This window comes from Leptodactylus fuscus, chromosome 5, assembly GCF_031893055.1.
Source record: "Leptodactylus fuscus isolate aLepFus1 chromosome 5, aLepFus1.hap2, whole genome shotgun sequence".
Taxonomy (NCBI): domain Eukaryota; kingdom Metazoa; phylum Chordata; class Amphibia; order Anura; family Leptodactylidae; genus Leptodactylus; species Leptodactylus fuscus.
Genome location: NC_134269.1, coordinates 199,736,296 through 199,754,824, shown reverse-complemented (window position 1 = coordinate 199,754,824; position 18,529 = coordinate 199,736,296). Strand labels below are relative to the sequence as shown.

General features: G+C 45.6%; 1 protein-coding gene across 1 annotated transcript; it reads left to right on the top strand.

Moving 5' to 3' along the window:
- Positions 1–4,448: 4,448 nt before the first annotated feature.
- Positions 4,449–14,938, top strand: LOC142204594 (protein kinase C theta type-like). The gene is made up of 4 exons (XM_075275908.1): positions 4,449–4,463; positions 12,747–13,000; positions 14,081–14,143; positions 14,320–14,938. Exons 1-4 carry the CDS (start codon positions 4,449–4,451, stop codon positions 14,936–14,938), a joined length of 951 nt encoding a protein of 316 aa, XP_075132009.1.
- The last annotated feature ends 3,591 nt before the right edge of the window (positions 14,939–18,529 follow it).

Here is an 18,529-nt window from a genome sequence, read left to right as displayed (position 1 = left end):
GATAATCCTGTGTGCAGGGGCCACTATTGGGAATAATACTGTGTGCAGGGGCCACTATGGGGGATAATACTGTGTGCAGGGGCCACGGTGGGGCATAATAATGTGTGCAGGGGCCACTATGGGAATAATACTGTGTGCAGGAGCCACTATGGGGACATAATACTGTGTGCAGCTGCCACTATAGGGGATAATTCTGTGTGCAGCTGCCACTATAGGGGATAATTCTGTGTGCAGGAGCCACTATGGGAATAATACTGTGTGCAGGAGCCACTATGGGGACATAATACTGTGTGCAGCTGCCACTATAGGGGATAATTCTGTGTGCAGGGGCCACTATTGGGGATCATACTGTGTAGAGGGGCCACTATTGGGGATAATACTGTGTAGAGGGGCCACTATTGGGGATAATACTGTGTGCAGGGGCCACTATTGGGGATAATACTGTGTGCAGGGGCCACTACTGGGGATAATACTGTGTGCAGAAGCCACTATGGGGACATAATACGGTGTGCAGGGGCCACTATGGGGGAATAATACTGTGTGCAGGGGCCACTATTGGGGATAATACTGTGTGCAGGGGCCACTATTGGGGATAATACTGTGTGCAGGGGCCACTATTGGGGATAATACTGTGTGCAGGGTCCAGTAAGGGACATAATACTGTGTGCAGGGGCCACTATGGGGCATAATACTGTGTGCAGGAGCCACTATCGGGACATAATACTGTGTGCAGGGGCCACTATGGGGGAATAATACTGTGTGCAGGGGCCACTATAGGGGATAATACTGTGTGCAGGGGCCACTAAGGGGACAAAATACTGTGTGCAGGGGCCACTATTGGGCATAATACTGTGTGCAGGGGCCACTATGGGGGATAATACTGTGTGCAGGGGCCACTATGGGGTACAATACTGTGTGCAGGGGCCACTATTGGGGATAATACTATGTGCAGGGGCCACTATTGGGGATAATACTGTGTACAGGGGCCACTGTTGGGGATAATACTGTGTGCACGGGCCACGATGCGGCATAATAATGTGTGCAGGGGCCACTATGGGGTATAATACTGTGTGCAGGAGCCACTATGGGGATAATACTGTGTGCAGGAGCCACTATGGGGACATAATACTGTGTGCAGGGGCCACTATTGGGGATAATACTGTGTGAAGGGGCCACTATTGGGGATAATACTGTGTGCAGGGGCCACTATGGGGGAAAATACTGTGTGCAGGGGCCACTAAGGGACATAGTACTGTATACAGGGGCCGCTAAGGGAGATAATACTGTGTGCAGGGGCCACTATGGGGCATAATATTGTGTGCAGGGGCCACTATGGGGGATAATACTGTGTGCAGGGGCCACTATGGGGACATAATACTGTGTGCAGGGTCCACTATGGGAACATAATAGTGTGTGCAGGGGCCACTATGGGAGATAATTCTGTGTGCAGGGGCCACTATGGGGGATAATAATGTGTGCAGGGGCCACTATGGGGGATAATACTGTGTGCAGGGGCCACTATGGGGGATAATACTGTGTGGAGGAGCCACTATGGGACATAATATTGTGTGCAGGGGCCACTATGGGGGATAATACTGTGTGCAGGGGCCACTATGGGGGATAATACTGTGTGCAGGGGCCACTATGGGGACATAATACTGTGTGCAGGGGCCACTATGGGGACATGATACTGTGCGCAGGGGCCACTATTGTCGAAAATACTGTGTGCAGGAGCCACTATGGGGGATAATTCTGTGTGCAGGGGCCACTATTGGGGATAATACTGTGTGCAGGGGCCACTATGGGGACATAATACTGTGTGCAGGAGCCACTATGGGACATAATATTGTGTGTTGGGGCCACTATGCGGAATAATACTGTGTGCAGGGGCCACTATTGGGGATAATACTGTGTGCAGGGGCCACTATGGGGACATAATACTGTGTGCAGGGGCCACTATGGGGGATAATACTGTGTGCAGTGTCCACTATTGGGGATAATACTGTGTGCAGGGGCCACTACTGAGGATAATACTGTGTGCAGAAGCCACTATGGGGACATAATACGGTGTGCAGGGGCCAATAAGGGACATAATATTATGTGCAGGGGCCACTATTGTGGATAATACTGTGTGCAGGGGCCACTATTGGGGATAATACTGTGTGCAGGGGCCACTATTGGGGATAATACTGTGTGCAGGGTCCAGTAAGGGACATAATACTGTGTGCAGGGGCCACTATGGGGACATAATACTGTGTGCAGGGGCCACTATGGGGGAATAATACTGTGTGCAGGGGCCACTATAGGGGATAATACTGTGTGCAGGGGCCACTAAGGGGACAAAATACTGTGTGCAGGGGCCACTATTGGGCATAATACTGTGTGCAGGGGCCACTATGGGGGATAATACTGTGTGCAGGGGCCACTATGGGGTACAATACTGTGTGCAGGGGCCACTATTGGGGATAATACTGTGTGCAGGGGCCACTATTGGGGATAATACTGTGTACAGGGGCCACTATTGGGGATAATACTGTGTGCAGGGGCCACTATGGGGGATAATACTGTGTGCAGGGGCCACTATGGGGACATAATACTGTGTGCAGGGTCCACTATGGGAACATAATACTGTGTGCAGGGGCCACTATGGGAGATAATACTGTGTGCAGGGGCCATTATGGGGGATAATAATGTGTGCAGGGGCCACTATGGGGGATAATACTGTGTGCAGGGGCCACTATGGGGGATAATACTGTGTGGAGGAGCCACTATGGGACATAACATTGTGTGCAGGGGCCACTATGGGGGATAATACTGTGTGCAGGGGCCACTATGGGGGATAATCCTGTGTGCAGGGGCCACTATGGGGACATAATACTGTGTGCAGGGGCCACTATGGGGACATGATACTGTGCGCAGGGGCCACTATTGTCGAAAATACTGTGTGCAGGAGCCACTATGGGGGATAATTCTGTGTGCAGGGGCCACTATTGGGGATAATACTGTGTGCAGGGGCCACTATGGGGACATAATACTGTGTGCAGGAGCCACTATGGGACATAATATTGTGTGCAGGGGCCACTATGCGGAATAATACTGTGTGCAGGGGCCACTATTGGGGATAATACTGTGTGCAGGGGCCACTATGGGGACATAATACTGTGTGCAGGGGCCACTATGGGGGATAATACTGTGTGCAGGGGCCACTATTGGGGATAATACTGTGCGCAGGGGCCACTATTGGGGATAATACGGTGTGCAGGGGCCACTATTGGCGAAAATACTGTGTGCAGGAGCCACTATGGGGGATAATTCTGTGTGCAGGGGCCACTATTGGGGATAATACTGTGTGCAGGAGCCACTATGGGGGATAATACTGTGTGCAGGGGCCACTATGGGGACATAATACTGTGTGCAGGGGCCACTAAGGGACATAGTTCTGTGTGCAGGGGCCACTATGGGGGATAATTCTGTGTGCAGGGGCCACTATGGGGGAAAATTCTGTGTGAAGGGGCCACTATGGAGTATAATAGAGCGCACAGGAATGCGTAGGAGGGGGTCGATCGAGGTTTTCAGCGTCGGTGTCGGTCGGGGGGGCCATGTCAAAAGTTTGCCTCGGGGCCCCGCCATTCCTAGTTACGCCACTGTGGAACAGCATATGTAGGACTGTCCCAACAGGACCTCCGCTGCCATAGGGCCTGGTGCAAGTGCACTGTTGGCCCTTTGGTTATAGCGGCCCTGTTGCATTCTGTTTGTGCACAGTATTTTATTTAGCCACATGCCTTCTTGATCTCTTCCAACATCCTCCTGTTATAAATTCTTTAAATTCTGTTATGGGTTACATACATACCTTAAGGCTGCGGCGCCACATTGCAGAAACGCAGCTTTTTTTGTTGCGTTTTTTTTAGCCAAAGTCAAGGGTTTATTGTGTAGAAGGGAAGTATAAGAACTTTTTTTTAGAGTACCCATTCCTTCTGTAGCCATTCTTGGCTTTGGCACAAAAAAACGGCAACAAAATCTGCAACAAAAAAAGCTGCGTTTCCGCAACATGGGGCCTTAGCCTAAGGCCGGGATCCCACGGACTGGAAACGCCACGATTTGCCCATGGCGTTGTACAGTGAAGACAAAGTGAATGGGATTCATGTGAATTCCATCCTCACTTTGCGGAAAAGATTGCAGCGCGGACACGCTGCGATTTGAAAAGCCGTTGCGGCTTTGCAAATCGCAGCATGTCTGTTATATCTACGGAAACGCCGGCGACTTAGCCTAAAGGTGTTGTTTCAAGACCAGATTTAACCACCAGCTCTAGAGCCACAAATTCCCTGCTCCATTATTCAACAGGTATTGGCACTGCTTGTGCATTTGCGCTGGCGCAGTCAGGCGCTCTGTGATGACATCATCATGTGTGCTGCTCCACACCATTGTCAGCGCTGTAGGGATCTGCTCCAATGAAGCCAAGCCAGGTGAGTAAATCCTTTCTATGGCAGAGCTTCTGGGGCACCTAAGGGAGAATTAGGCTCCATTCACACGGAGTAACGCCAGGCGTTTTTTGTGTGCTTTTTGAACATAGCGCCGCGTTAACGCCGCATAGCGCCGCGTATACGACGCGTTAACGCCGGGCAACGCCACCGCTAAATAGTGCGGCATTAACGCGGCGTTAACGCGGCGCTATGTGCAAAAAGCACACAAAAAACGCCTGCCGTTACTCCGTGTGAATACAGCCTTATACTGTGTGGGGGACAAAAAGGGACTAGCAGCACTTAAGGGGAAATGGGTGACTTCAGGGGCCTGTCTGAGCAACAACAAATTTGCACATATCCCTGCACCCCTAGGGGGCCTCCTTCTTCACCTAATCATTATCCTGGCCATAAACACTAGACCAGTTATGTCCATACGGAAAACATACTAAAATATATCATTCTACGAAATCACCTATATACCAGGCTACATCTTCTCTGTCATATTGTAGACTGGATACACACATATATGTATAATATAAAACCATTTCTAGGGCTCTGCCTAAATATAAACTTTTAGCTGTTGTTGTAAAATGCAGGATATACATTACTGTGACCATTTACCATTCCCTCCCCCTACAATGACCCAAACCATGACCACTATGGATGATAAGATCACTCCTATCCTAATACTTTTCTAAATAAAGCCTTTCTAATATTTCACACCTCAGTAGAGGAACCCCGATCTAACTTCCATAGAAGCCTCTCCTCCCCTGTACCCCCAGATCCGCACTGACAAGGACATTGCCCATTAATACCTATGGAGATAAAACATACAGTAATATATCTGGATCATTTGATTTTCTACACAACTGCATTTATTCTAAAATGCCAACAGAGATTCTGGTGGACTATGGGCATCACTGCCAACCCAGTGATAAAGTCACATCCTCTGCCCCATCATCAGATAATATAGCACTAGAAGAACCAGCCATGAAGGTCTCCATTCCTCTGGACACTGGACTATCAGTCATGATGCTCACATCCTATATGGCAGAGCTGGTACATGTAGTACTGGCAGGCAGGTGGCATCATGTGACCTGCACACGACTATCTGACAGTTAGTCTGAACTGGCGACGGCGGAGAGAAGACTTTACTGCAGGATTACCTGAGGATCTATAGAAAATGGCGTCCACTGGACAAGGAGGAGAAGGCGAAAGGAAGAGAGAGGAGAAAAGGAAGAGAGAAGAGGAGCAGAGAGAGGAGAAGAGAGAAGAGGAGCAGAGAGAAGAAGCGGAGAGACAGGAAAAGAGGAAAAGAGAAGAGGAGGAGAGAGAAGAAAAGAAGAGAGAGGAGAAGAGGAAGAGAGAAGACGATGATGAGTGTGGATCAAGAGCTATAAAGAAGAGGAGAGAAGGAGAGGCCAGAATATTGGAGGATGACGGGCCAAGACCAGGGAGCAGCCGGGACCCTGCAACATCCAGCCCCTACCCAGATTTTTATATCCGCCGACTTACCATCCATCAGGAGTTGGGTAGGGGCGGCTTTGGCAAAGTGAGTAAATAAATCTTAATTTTTTTTCATTTTTTTTTTTTTTTAAAAAGGTAAAGAGAAATATTTTTTTTCCTCTTATCAGCCAATTAACCCCTTAGTGACCAGCCTATTTTGGACCTTAATGACCAAGCCAAATTTTGGAAATTTCCCCTGTGTGACTTTATCAGTGAATAATTCTGTAACAGTATTAGGCATCCAAGCGATTCTGATATTGTTTTTTCGTGACATGTTGTACTTTACTGAGAAGGTAAAATTAGACTGATATAACTTGTGTAAATTTATTAAATAACTCGCAAATGCTGAAAATTTTGAAATTTTTTCAATGTTTTCCATTTTCAGCTGCGATATCTCACATATGCACAATAATACAGGGCAAAAAAATTAGTAGTTATATATTTCCAAATGTTCCTTTTGTGTTTCAAGCATATTTGAAATAATTTTAACATATTTGAGTAACTTAGACAATTTACAAGTTTATCAAGTTTATAAGCAAATTTTGGAAATTTGGAGTATGTGATTTTTTCCTGTACCAAGCTACGTTTGCAGACAGGAATAGGTGACATAATGACAGAACCTCCCATTAATTGACCTAATTTGTAAAACTAGACCCCTTCAGGTATTCTTTGAGGGGTTTAGTGAGCATTTTGAATGAAACAAATATTATTTTGCAAGAATTATTACAAATGATGGAAAAAATTACATTTTCATTTTCTTCAAATATGTGTCATTTTAAAACCAGTTGTTTTGCACACAACACATCAAAAAGAAGAAACACACCCCAAAATATATCACCCCACTTCTCCTGTGTTAAAAAATGTCCATTTTGTGGCCTTAGTCCTATGTACGGACGCACAGTAGGGCCTAAGAGATAGGGAGTAGAGATGAGCGATCAGCCGATCCGAACAGCACGCTCGCATAGAAATGAATGGACATAGCCGGCCAGCGGGGGGTTAAGTGGCCGGCCGCCGTCAAAGCGGAAGTACCAGGTGCATCCATTCATTTCTATGGAGCGTGCTGTTCAGATCGGCTGATCCGAACAGTACCGTATTTTCCGGACTATAAGGCGCACATAAAAACCTACGATTTCCTCAGAAATCGTAAGTGCGCCTTATAGTCCGGTGCGCCTTATATATGGATGGAAGCGGCGGCAAAGTCTGCGTGCCACTTCCATACATACATAAAAGGCACCGTAAGAGTACATTCACACTACGTACACGCCGGCGTGACAGCAGGGCTGCCGGACACTTCCCATTCATTTCTATGGGAGCCGGCATGCGAGCGCTCCCCATAGAAATGAATGGAAAAAAGCAGTCCATTCATTTCTATGGGGAGCGCTCGCATGCCGGCTCCCATAGAAATGAATGGGAAGTGTCCAGCAGCCCTGCTGTCACGCCGGCGTGAAACAGAACGTGAAACTTACCGAGCGGTGCAGGGTGGGCGGGCCTCCTCTTCCTCCGATGTCCTGACCACTTCCTCCGGCGCTCGCTAACTGATAATGGCCTGGGCGCATGCGCAATATCATAATGCTTCTACTACGGCTACTGCGCATGCGCCCAGGCCATTATCAGTTCGCGAGCGCCGGAGGAGGAGGACGGAACATCGGAGGAAGAGGAGGCCTGAATGCCCACCCACCCTGCACCGCTCGGTAAGTTTCACATTCTGTTTCAGTGTTTTATGGGGGGGTAGTTTAATATAACTTTTACGGTTGGGCTCTATCAGCATGATTTTGCTGATAGAGCCCCTTTAACTCCTCGCCTGCCGAGCACTTCCAATAGAAGCGGCTGGCACGCGGGGGGTTAAGCGGCCGCTGGCAAAGTCTGCGTGCCGCCGCTTTCAATAACATATAATGCGCACCGGACTGCGCCTTATAGTCCGGTGCGCCTTATATATGAACCGAGACGGACTATAAGGCGCTCATGGGCAATGCGCCTTATAGTCCAGTGCGCCTTATAGTCCGTAAAATACGGTACTCGCTCATCTCTAATAGGGAGGGCCAAATGGATTTCAAAACACAAATTTTGCTTGCAGATATTTTAGGCCCATTGCACATTTGAACAAGATTTCAGTTACCAAAGCAATTGAAACCCCCATAAATGACCCCATTTAATGACAGAAACTCCCATTAAATGACCTAATTTGTAAAACTAGACCCCTTCAGGTATTCTTTGAGGGGTTTAGTGAGCATTTTGATCAAACAAATATTATTTTGCAAGAATTATTACAAATGATGGAAAAAATTACATTTTCATTTTCTTCAAATATGTGTCATTTTAAAACCAGTTGTTTTGCACACAACACATCAAAAAGAAGAAACACACCCCAAAATATATCACCCCACTTCTCCTGTGTTATAACATGTACACTTTGTGGCCTTAGTCCTATGTACGGACGCACAGTAGGGCCTAAGAGATAGGGAGTAGAGATGAGCGAACTAGATCCCTTAAGGTATTCATTGAGGGGTATAGTGAGTACTTTTACCCCATAACTTTTTAGAAATGTTGCGTCAAACAAAAAAATTTCATATTTTTTTACACAAAAGTGTCATTTTATAGGCAGGTTTTTTTGCAAATAACATATGAAAATGAAGAAAAACACTCCAAAGTAGATGACTCCATTTCTCATGTGTTCAAAAACGTACACTTTGTGGCCTTAATTCTATGTACAGACGCACGGTAGGGCCCAAAAAGAAGGGAGCACCAACTGGATTTCAAGACACAATTTTTGCTTCTAAATGTTTCAGGCCCATTGCGCATTCAAACAAGATTTGCGTTACCAAAATAAATGACACCATTTTATAAACTAGACCCCTTGAGGTATTCATTGAGGGGTATAGTCAGTATTTTGACCCCATAGGTTTTAAAAGAATTTGTGTCAAACAAAAAAATCTTATATTTTTTACACAAAAGAGTCATTTTAAAGGCAGTTTTTTTGCACACAAGGCATGAAAATAAAGAAAAACACCCCAAAATAGATGGCCCCATTTCTCCCGTGTTCAAAAATGTACACTTTGTGGCCTTAATCCTATGTACGGACGCACAGTAGGGCCCAAAGAGATGGGAGCACCAACTGAATTTCAAGACACAAATTTTGCTTGCAGATATTTCAGGCCCATTGCACATTCAAACAAGATTTGAGTTACCAAAAAAATTGAAAACCCCCATAAATGACCCCATTTTATAAACTAGACCCCTTAAGGTATTCATTGAGGAGTATAGTGAGTAGTTTGTCCCTTTATCCCCAAAGTTTTCATTTTCACAAGGGGTTAAAAGAGAAAAAGCCACCCACAGTTTGTTACACAATTTCACCTGAACACGGCAATACCCCATATGTGGCCATAATCTGCTGTATGGGGACATGGTGGGGCTCAGAATGGAAAGAATGGAAAAAAGCAGTCCATTCATTTCTATGGGGAGCACTCGCATGCCGGCTCCCATAGAAATGAATGGGAAGTGTCCGGCAGCTATTTGGGTTTTGGAGAGCAGATTTTGCTGGAATAGTTTTCAGGTACCATGTCGCATTTGCAGAGCCCCTAAGGTATCAATACAATGCAAACCCCTCAAAAGTGACCCCATTTTAAAAATTACACCCATCAAAGAATGTATCAAGGGGTTTTATCATTTTGAGCCTAAAATTGCTTTCCAAAAATTAATGTACCAAATGAAAATTGAAATTTTGAAAGAAATCTGCCATTTCGGTGCCCAATACGTTGCACCCACTTTGTGTTGTCAGAGACTGCACTCCTGAAACTATTAAGTGGGCCATCCCGAGGGGCCAAAAATTATATATGTGGGTGTAAACTGCTGCTTGGGCACACAGCAGGGCTCAGAAGGGAAGGAGCACTGCGCTTTTTAGCTTTTGGGGTACAGATTTAGAGGGACCCTCTGGGCACCATGATGTTTTTGCAGAGCCCTGGAGGTTCCAGTAAACTGGAATTCCCCAAGAAATGACCCTATTTTGTAGCGGCAATTATAGGGTCTCTGCAAATGTGACACGGTGTCCAAACACCAACAATCTAAATCTGCACTCCAAAAGCACATATCGCTCCTTCACATCTGCGCCCTGCTGTGTACCCAAATGGCAGTGTATGCCCACATGTATGACACTGGTGTACCCCGGATAACGGACTTAATGCCATATGTGGGTAGAATCGGCTGTTTGGGCACAGCCGGGGACAGAAGGGAAGGAGCGCTATTTTGGTTTTTGGCGCACAGTTTGGTTTTTGGACGTCACTGTTGCAAAGACCCTGAATTACCAATAAAGTGGAATCTGCAGACATGTCACCCCATTTTGGACACTAGCCCACTGATGGGATTTATCAAGTGGCGTAGCGAGCATTTTTAACCCTTGAGTGTTGCATTTATTTAGTTTCCAGAAATGAAATCACAGCTGATAATGAGAAGTTAAAAATGAAATTTTTCCAGAGATTCGCCATTTTAGTGCCCGATATGTTGCGCCCAACTTATGTCAGCAGAGATACACACTCCAAAAACTGGTAAGCAGGTATCCCGGGCACAACAGCTTTCAGAGCGTTCATCTCTGATACAAGGTGGGCACTACATATTACACACTGGAATGACGGATTCCTGGAAAAATGGTCATTTTCACCTCTCACAATCAGCTTCGTATTCATTTATGGATAATAAATTATAGCAACACTTGGGGGTTAAAAATGCTCTCTGTACCCCTGGAGAAATCCTTCAGGGGTGTAGTTTCCAAAATAAGCTCTCATATCAGGGGATTCCACTTTACTGGCGTTTCAGCTCTGCAAAAGTGTCATGGCATCCAAAAACCAAACCGTCTGCGCTCCAAAAACCCAATAACCCTTCTTCCCTTCTGTGTCCAGCTGTGCCCTAATATCAGTTTATACCCACATATGACATTACATCCGATATAACGGGTACACCAGTGTCATACATGTGTCATACATGTGGCATAATCTGCAGTTTGGGCGCACAGCAGGGCGCAGAAGGGAAGGAGCGCTATGCGGCTTTTGGAGTACAGATTCAGATGTTTGGTATCTGGACGCCATGTCATGTTTGTAGAGCCTGTAAGGTACCAGAAGAGTGGATTCCCCAAAGGAGTGACCCCATTTTGAAAACTGCACCCCTCAAATAATTTATCAGGGGGTGTAGTGAGTATTAGTATCCCGGACGTGACTGCACAGCGGATGGCGAAGAGGGAATATGAAAGCTGTGCGGAGTACATTGCAAACACCAAATTCCCTACTATGTCCCAGTAGCTCCTATGATTGGGGGAGTCACTCTGGGGGTCATTTCTGGTGTCTGTTCCCTCATAAGCTGTAAATTTGGGGTGTCCCCTGATATCCGCTCGCACAGCTTATATATTCCCTACCTGCAGCCAGTTGTATTCTAATGATTTGGCGATTTTTGCGGTTTTTTGTCTTCACATTGTTAGATGTTATATTTTCTTTATTTTTCTGGTGACGTGGCCATATAAGGGCTTGTTGTTTGCGGTATGAGGTGTATTTTGTAATGACACCATTTTTGGGTGCCTACAATCGATTTTTGCATCGCCATCTTCTGAGAGGCGTAACATTTTTATTTTTCGGTTGACAGTGTTGGTTGAGGGCTTATTTTTTGCGGGACAACCTGCGCTTTTTACTGGTACTATTGTGGGGTGCATTTGACTTTTGATCACTTTTTATAGCATATTTTCTAAGGTGAGATGGCAAAAAATCACTAGTTCCGGCGGGTTTTTTCCGTTTTTTTTCCCGACGTTTACCGTATACAGTTTTATTGTACAGATAGTTACGGACGCGATGATACCAAATATTTATTGTTTTTATCAATTATTGTTTTTTTTTTTACATAACTCATTTTCTATAGAAAAAAGGGGATTTTGGGTCTTTATAACTTTATTCATTTTTTTTCAAAATCTTTATTTATTATTTTTCACTTTTTTTCAGTTTTTATTTCACTTTTTTATGTGTCCCTTTTAGGACACTTGATTCAGCAATGATTTCATTGCTGAATCAATGTTACAGGCTGGAGACACAGGAGACACAGGCAGCACGTGTCTCCAGTCTGTAACAGGAAGCCAAGCGATGTAGACGCATCGCTTGGCTTCCTGAGAACCAGGGCAGGATCAACCAGGTAACGGGGGCTCAGGCAGTCTGGGGTCACTGGCCCGACCCCAGACTGCATGTTTTTCATATCGGCACCCCCCGATCTCGCCGCGGGGGGTGCCGATACCGCCGGCATCATCACGGAACCGCTTCAGTTCCGTGATCATGTTTGATCACGGAACTGAAGGGGTTAAACCCCACCCATCGGAGTCCCCTTCGTTGGGGGGTTATGGAGCAGGGTCTTAGCTGTAAGATACAGCTAAGACTTGTTCCAATTACGTCGGCACTGACAGGGAATCCTCCCCTGACTGCCCGACGTAGTTTTCCTATAGGGCAGTCAGGAAGGACCTGTCAGTGCCGACGTAGATTCCCTATGGGCCGGTCGTTAAGGGGTTAAGCAATATCAGAGGCTAACTGTAGTTTCCAATGGCATGGATGTTAGGATGTCCAGAAATGTTGTAGCTCCCTGCTCACCCCCTTATATCTGATATCTCCAGTAACTGTATATCCATATGTGTGAGCGGTATCCGCAGCTCTTTCTATAGGTCTAGTCTGCTAGAAAGGAGTATCCAGTGTGATGGAAAGCTGCTCTCAGGGAAGGAAGGGATTGTGGGACCTGATTTAACAATTTTTCCTTCCTTTTCTTCAGGTGTTCCTGGCATCATTACCCGGCAGAAACACCTTCATGGCCGTCAAGGTTGTCACCAGGACAGAATACAACGCAGCAGTGATAATGAGAGAACGGCAGATGCTCCTGAAGGTCCGAGACTGCCCATTTATTTGCCAACTGAATGCCGCACACCAGTCTCAGGACAACGCGTATTTCATCATGGAGTATCTGTCCGGCGGCAGCCTAGAGGAATTAATTACAATGTGCGGCAGACTGAACACCGACACCGTAAGGCGAGTACATGACGTATCAGGGAAACAAGACTGAAAGGGAACTAAAGGGCGACATGACAGGTCAGCTATATAAGATTGCAGTGACTATAGGGCGACCATACACAGCACCTCCTCTCTACTACTGGTGACTAGGGTTGAGCCGATCTTGACTTTTCAGGATCGATTTTGAAATCCGATTTCCGATCATTTTTCATTTGAACCCGATCTCGATCCCAATTCCGATCCCAATGCAAGTCAATGGGATTTTTTTACTAATCGGAGATCGGATTTTAAAAACAATCCTATTCACTATACAGCATGGAATCTAACAATTGAACGCTTTGTTAGAATCCACGCTGTGTAGTAATTTTTATAATCACTAAGTATCCAGAGGATTATTTTTTAATCCTCTGGCTACTTAGTCCCCCCTGGTGTCCACTTATCTGCAGAGATGGCTGGTCCGGTGCCCGGTGTTCGCATTCTTCTTCGCCTCGCTGCCTCCCAGGTTAGGAGAGTGTGGGCGGGTACTGGGAAGGGAGACGTCACATCTCCCCCCCTGTACCCGCCCACACTCTCCTAACCTGGGAGGCGGGGGCAGCGAGCGAAGACCGGGCACCGGGCACCGGGCACCGGACCGGAACACCGGGCACCGGACCAGTCATCTCTGCAGGTAAGTAGCTACTAGAGATATTAGTTAGTCTCCCATTAGAATGAATGGACGCAGCCGGCGCGCAGGGGGTTAAGGCTGCTTCCATTCATTCCTATGGAACCACAGTGGAGCCTTCACACTGAATATACACTCCACTCAGAATGAGCAGGACGTATACTCAGTGTGAAGGCTAACATTGTTACCTTTTCCCACAATGCTTGGCCAGTAGCAAAGCATTGTGGGAAATAATCACCGATCTCGACCCCACCTAAAAAGATCATGTTCGGAATTCTGATCGCGATTGTGAAATTTTCTCGATCGCCGATCGGAATCCGATCGTTTCCGAACACGATCGCTCAACCCTACTGGTGACTGACACTGTAATAGTAACATGATATTAGGGAATTGTTAGAGAAGGATTTCATGTCACTGACTCTATACTCTGTCCTCAGATTCTACACAGCAGAGATCGCATGTGGACTCCACTTCCTCCATACACGCAACATCGTCCACAGGTAAGCAGAAACTTCCCTTGTAATGGGGAAAATAATGTACTCAGCTTTCCCAGAGTCCTGATTGATATCTAGTCTTGCTATAGTACATGTCATCACATCGCGGCTATGTCACTGTCTACATGAATAGATTTATCCTTCTCTTTTTCTAAAGTGTCATCTGTCTTCTTTCATTGCAGAGATATAAAACCATCAAATATTATGCTGGATGGAAATGGACACATCTGCATCATCGACCTGGGGATTGCCCGCGAACGTGCCACCTCCTCTACTAAGATCCATGGAACAGCGGGCACACCAAGTCATCAGGACCCCGAGGTGCAGGAATTTCATGCAGCGATCGACTGGTGGAGACTGGGCATTGTCATGTCCAGAATGTCAACAGGATTCCATCCATTTCACTATGGCGGCAACTTCACCAGAAACGAGCCAAAGCTTCCATCTCGGCTGGATGCCGACCTAGAAGATCTGCTGCTGAACCTGCTGCAGGTAAACTCGAAGATGCTAGATGTGTACAGCAACATCAGAAACCATCCATTTTTCAACATCATCTGCTGGGAGGATTTGGAGAAGAAAAGAGCACGGCCGCCTTTTATTCCATTCAAGGCTATTCCGAAGAATGAAAACCTACCATGGCCGGAGAACCAAACTCTTCACCCGGAGGACGAATTCAATTACATGTCCCCAAGTTGGACCCGGACCATGCCTCTGCTGCTGCGAGACCTCGGCTGCCGAAAACATCCTCTCCAACCATCTGAAGACTGCGAAGTTACAACCAAGTCGTTGCCCACACCTTGACATGGCATCCTTCAATATCTGGCTGGCAACCAACATCATCACCTCCTGAAGAGTCTCCAGACAACCAGCAGCGGCCTGTGCATGTATTCTATCATTGCACAGGCCAGGTAAGTTATACACGACATACAGTATATTAGCTTTACATACACATAGATATATAGATAGACACATAGATACAAATATACACACAGATAGATTAGTGATAGACACATAGAACACATGTAGATATTGGCTTTGATCCTGGGACTTGTTCTGATCGCCATATTTGGGGTCAGGAAGGAATTTTTCCCCTTGAGGACAATTGGCTCATTCCTCAAGGAGGTTTTTGCCTTCCTCTGGATCAACTCAGCCTTAAATAGGTTTAGTATGATAGATCTTTAAAATGTATACGCAATTATTTACATAAAATATATATATATATATATATATATATATATACACACAGACATAGGTTAGTTTTATAAAATTTAGATGACTAAAAATATATGCAAAAAAACCCCATACATACAGGATAGGTTAGGTTACTGGCGTTTGATCCTGGGATTTACTCTGATCGCCATATTTGGGGTCAGGAAGGAATTTTCCCCCCTTATATAAGGAAAATTGGCTCATTCCTCAAGGGGGTTTTGCCTTCCTCTGGATCAACTCAGCCTTAAATAGGTTTAGTATGAAAGATCTTTAAAATTTATAAGCAATTATTTACATAAAAAAAATATATATATACACAGACATAGGTTAGTTTTATAAAATATAGATGACTAAAAATATATGCAAAAACCCCCCATACATACAGGATAGGTTAGGTTACTGACGTTTGATCCTGGGATTTACTCTGATCGCCATATTTGGGGTCAGGAAGGAATTTTCCCACCTTATATAAGGAAAATTGGCTCATTCCTCAAGGGGGTTTTGCCTTCCTCTGGATCAACACAGTCTAGAAATAGGTTTAGTCTGATAATTTGCTTTATTATTTACAGATACTAGAAATAATAACATAACATAGATATTTAAAATAACTATAACCCCCCCCCCCCAAAAAAAAACAAAAAAAAAAAAACAAAAAAAAAACAAACCATAGGTTAAGTAATGGCTTTTGATCCATGAACTTGTTTTGCCATTTCTGAGAGCAGGAAGGATTTTTTCCTTCCTTGTTTTTTTTCTTTTTTCTGGATCAACTGCCTTAAATAAGTGTAATTCATAGATCTGTAATGTATCTTGTATGTAGTTTATTTATTATCTATTCATATAAATAGAATTTAATATATATTTAACATAATATGCAATAATCTAAAAAAAAAAAAAAACAATATAGGCTTAATATAATAAATCTTTAATTTCTCCTGTCACATAGGTAACATAATATAAATATTTTAAAAAAGAATATAAAATAGGTTTAATATAATAGATGTTTAATTTGTATTTTAAATTATATATTATTAAAATTAATCATCTAATAAGTAACAAATATAAATAAATATATAAAATAACTTTAGCCTAATGCCAGATTAACAAAAAAAAATCCCTTTTAGTTCTTATTATACTTTTATCTTTTCTTAGGTTTAGCTTTCTAAAATATTAGATCTTAGATAATATTAGTAAATATATCCATAAAATACACTTTTTGCCCTATTAAGTTAGTACTTGCTTTTGATCCTGGGACTTGTTCTGGCTGCCATATTTGGGGTCAGGAAGGAATTTTTCCCCTGCCATGAGGGTTTTCTCCTTCCTCTGGATCAACTCAGCCCCAACCCCCCTCCCCTACTAAGTAGAAATAAAACATTTGTTCCTTTCTCCCCTTACATGATGTGTCTGTGTTTTATTTTCATTGGGTGTCCATGTAGTCTTGTAAGACAGAGATAGATGTACAGGCAGGGTTAGCTAGGGATTACATTTTTATTTAGGGGGAATGTCACTCACCCAGCTCTTTCGGGCTCTATCTGATCGGGATCCCTGTCAGCTTGCGATATGCGGGAGCTGACTTTTTCCTATAGGAATGCATTGACCAGCGTTGATTGGCCGAATGACATACAGAGTACAGCATTCAGCCAATCAACGCTGGTTCTGCCGGAGGCTCGTCTGTGAGGAGGTGGAGTCTAAGATCGATCCACAGCAATCTCCATTGTGGTCCGATATTAGATAATATTGTATTGTATATGGGTGTCCACAGTGGGACATAATACTGTGTGCAGGAGCCACTATGGGGGATACTACTGTGTGCAGGGGCCACTATGGGGACATAATACTGTGTGCAGGGGACACTATGGGGTACAATACTATGTGCAGGGGCACTATTGGGGATAATACTGTGTGCAGGGGCCACTAAGGGGGATAATACTGTTTGCAGGAGACACTATGGGGCATTATACTGTGTGCAGGGGCCACTATTGGGGATAATACTGTGTGCAGGGGCCACTATGGGAACATAATACTGTGTGCAGGGGCCACTATGGGGTATAATACTGTGTGCAGGAGCCACTATGGGGCATAATAATGTGTGCAGGGGCCACTATGGGGCATAATACTGTGTGCAGGGGCCACTATTGGAGATAATACTGTGTGCAGGGGCCACTATTGGGGATAATACTGTGTACAGGGGCCACTATAGGGGATAATACTGTGTGCAGGGGCCACGATGGGGCATAATAATGTGTGCAGGGGCCACTATGGGGTATAATACTGTGTGCAGGAGCCAATATGGGGACATAATACTGTGTGCAGGGGCCACTATAGGGGATAATTCTGTGTGCAGGAGACACTATTGGGGATAATACTGTGTGCAGGGGCCACTATTGGGGATAATACTGTGTGGAGGGGCCACTATTGGGGATAGTACTGTGTGCAGGGCAGCGCCGCACCTCCCATGAGGCGACCTGAAGCGACCGCTTCAGGCGGCGCTATGTCAGGGCCCCAGGGAGGGCGGCATTTTTTCTTACCTAACCCAGTCCAGGACCAGCTGTCCTGGACTGGCTTAGCACCGAGCGGTGGATTGGGGAGGCCACTGGAGCAGCGCTGCTCCAGCAGCCTCCCCTCACGCTCAGGAAGAGAGCAGGTCCTCTCCGTGCCTGCGAAAGGTACTAAGCTCCGCCCCGTAGCTAAGCCCCGCCACCTACGATACGCCCCTCCCTTCTTCCCCGGGGGGGGGGGCGGCTTTCTGTCGTTCGCCTCGGGCAGCGAAGGGGGCAGGTGCCACTATCGGGTACAATACTGTGTGCAGGGGCCACTATTGGGGATAATACTGTGTGCAGGGGCCACTATGGGGGATAATACTGTGTGCAGTGTCCACTATTGGGGATAATACTGTGTGCAGGGGCCACTACTGGGGATAATACTGTGTGCAGAAGCCACTATGGGGACATAATACTGTGTGCAGGGGCCAATAAGGGACATAATATTATGTGCAGGGGCCACTATTGTGGATAATACTGTTTGCAGGGGCCACTATTGGGGATAATACTGTGTGCAGGGGCCACTATTGGGGATAATACTGTGTGCAGGGTCCAGTAAGGGACATAATACTGTGTGCAGGGGCCACTATGGGGCATAATACTGTGTGCAGGAGCCACTATGGGGACATAATACTGTGTGCAGGGG

Bases quoted from the DNA above. Each gene is read 5' to 3' on its own strand.
- LOC142204594 (XM_075275908.1), top strand. The intron at 13,001-14,080 runs GCGAGTACATGA...CTCTGTCCTCAG, and splicing joins CTGAACACCGACACCGTAAG to ATTCTACACAGCAGAGATCG. The intron at 14,144-14,319 runs GTAAGCAGAAAC...CTTTCATTGCAG, and splicing joins ACACGCAACATCGTCCACAG to AGATATAAAACCATCAAATA.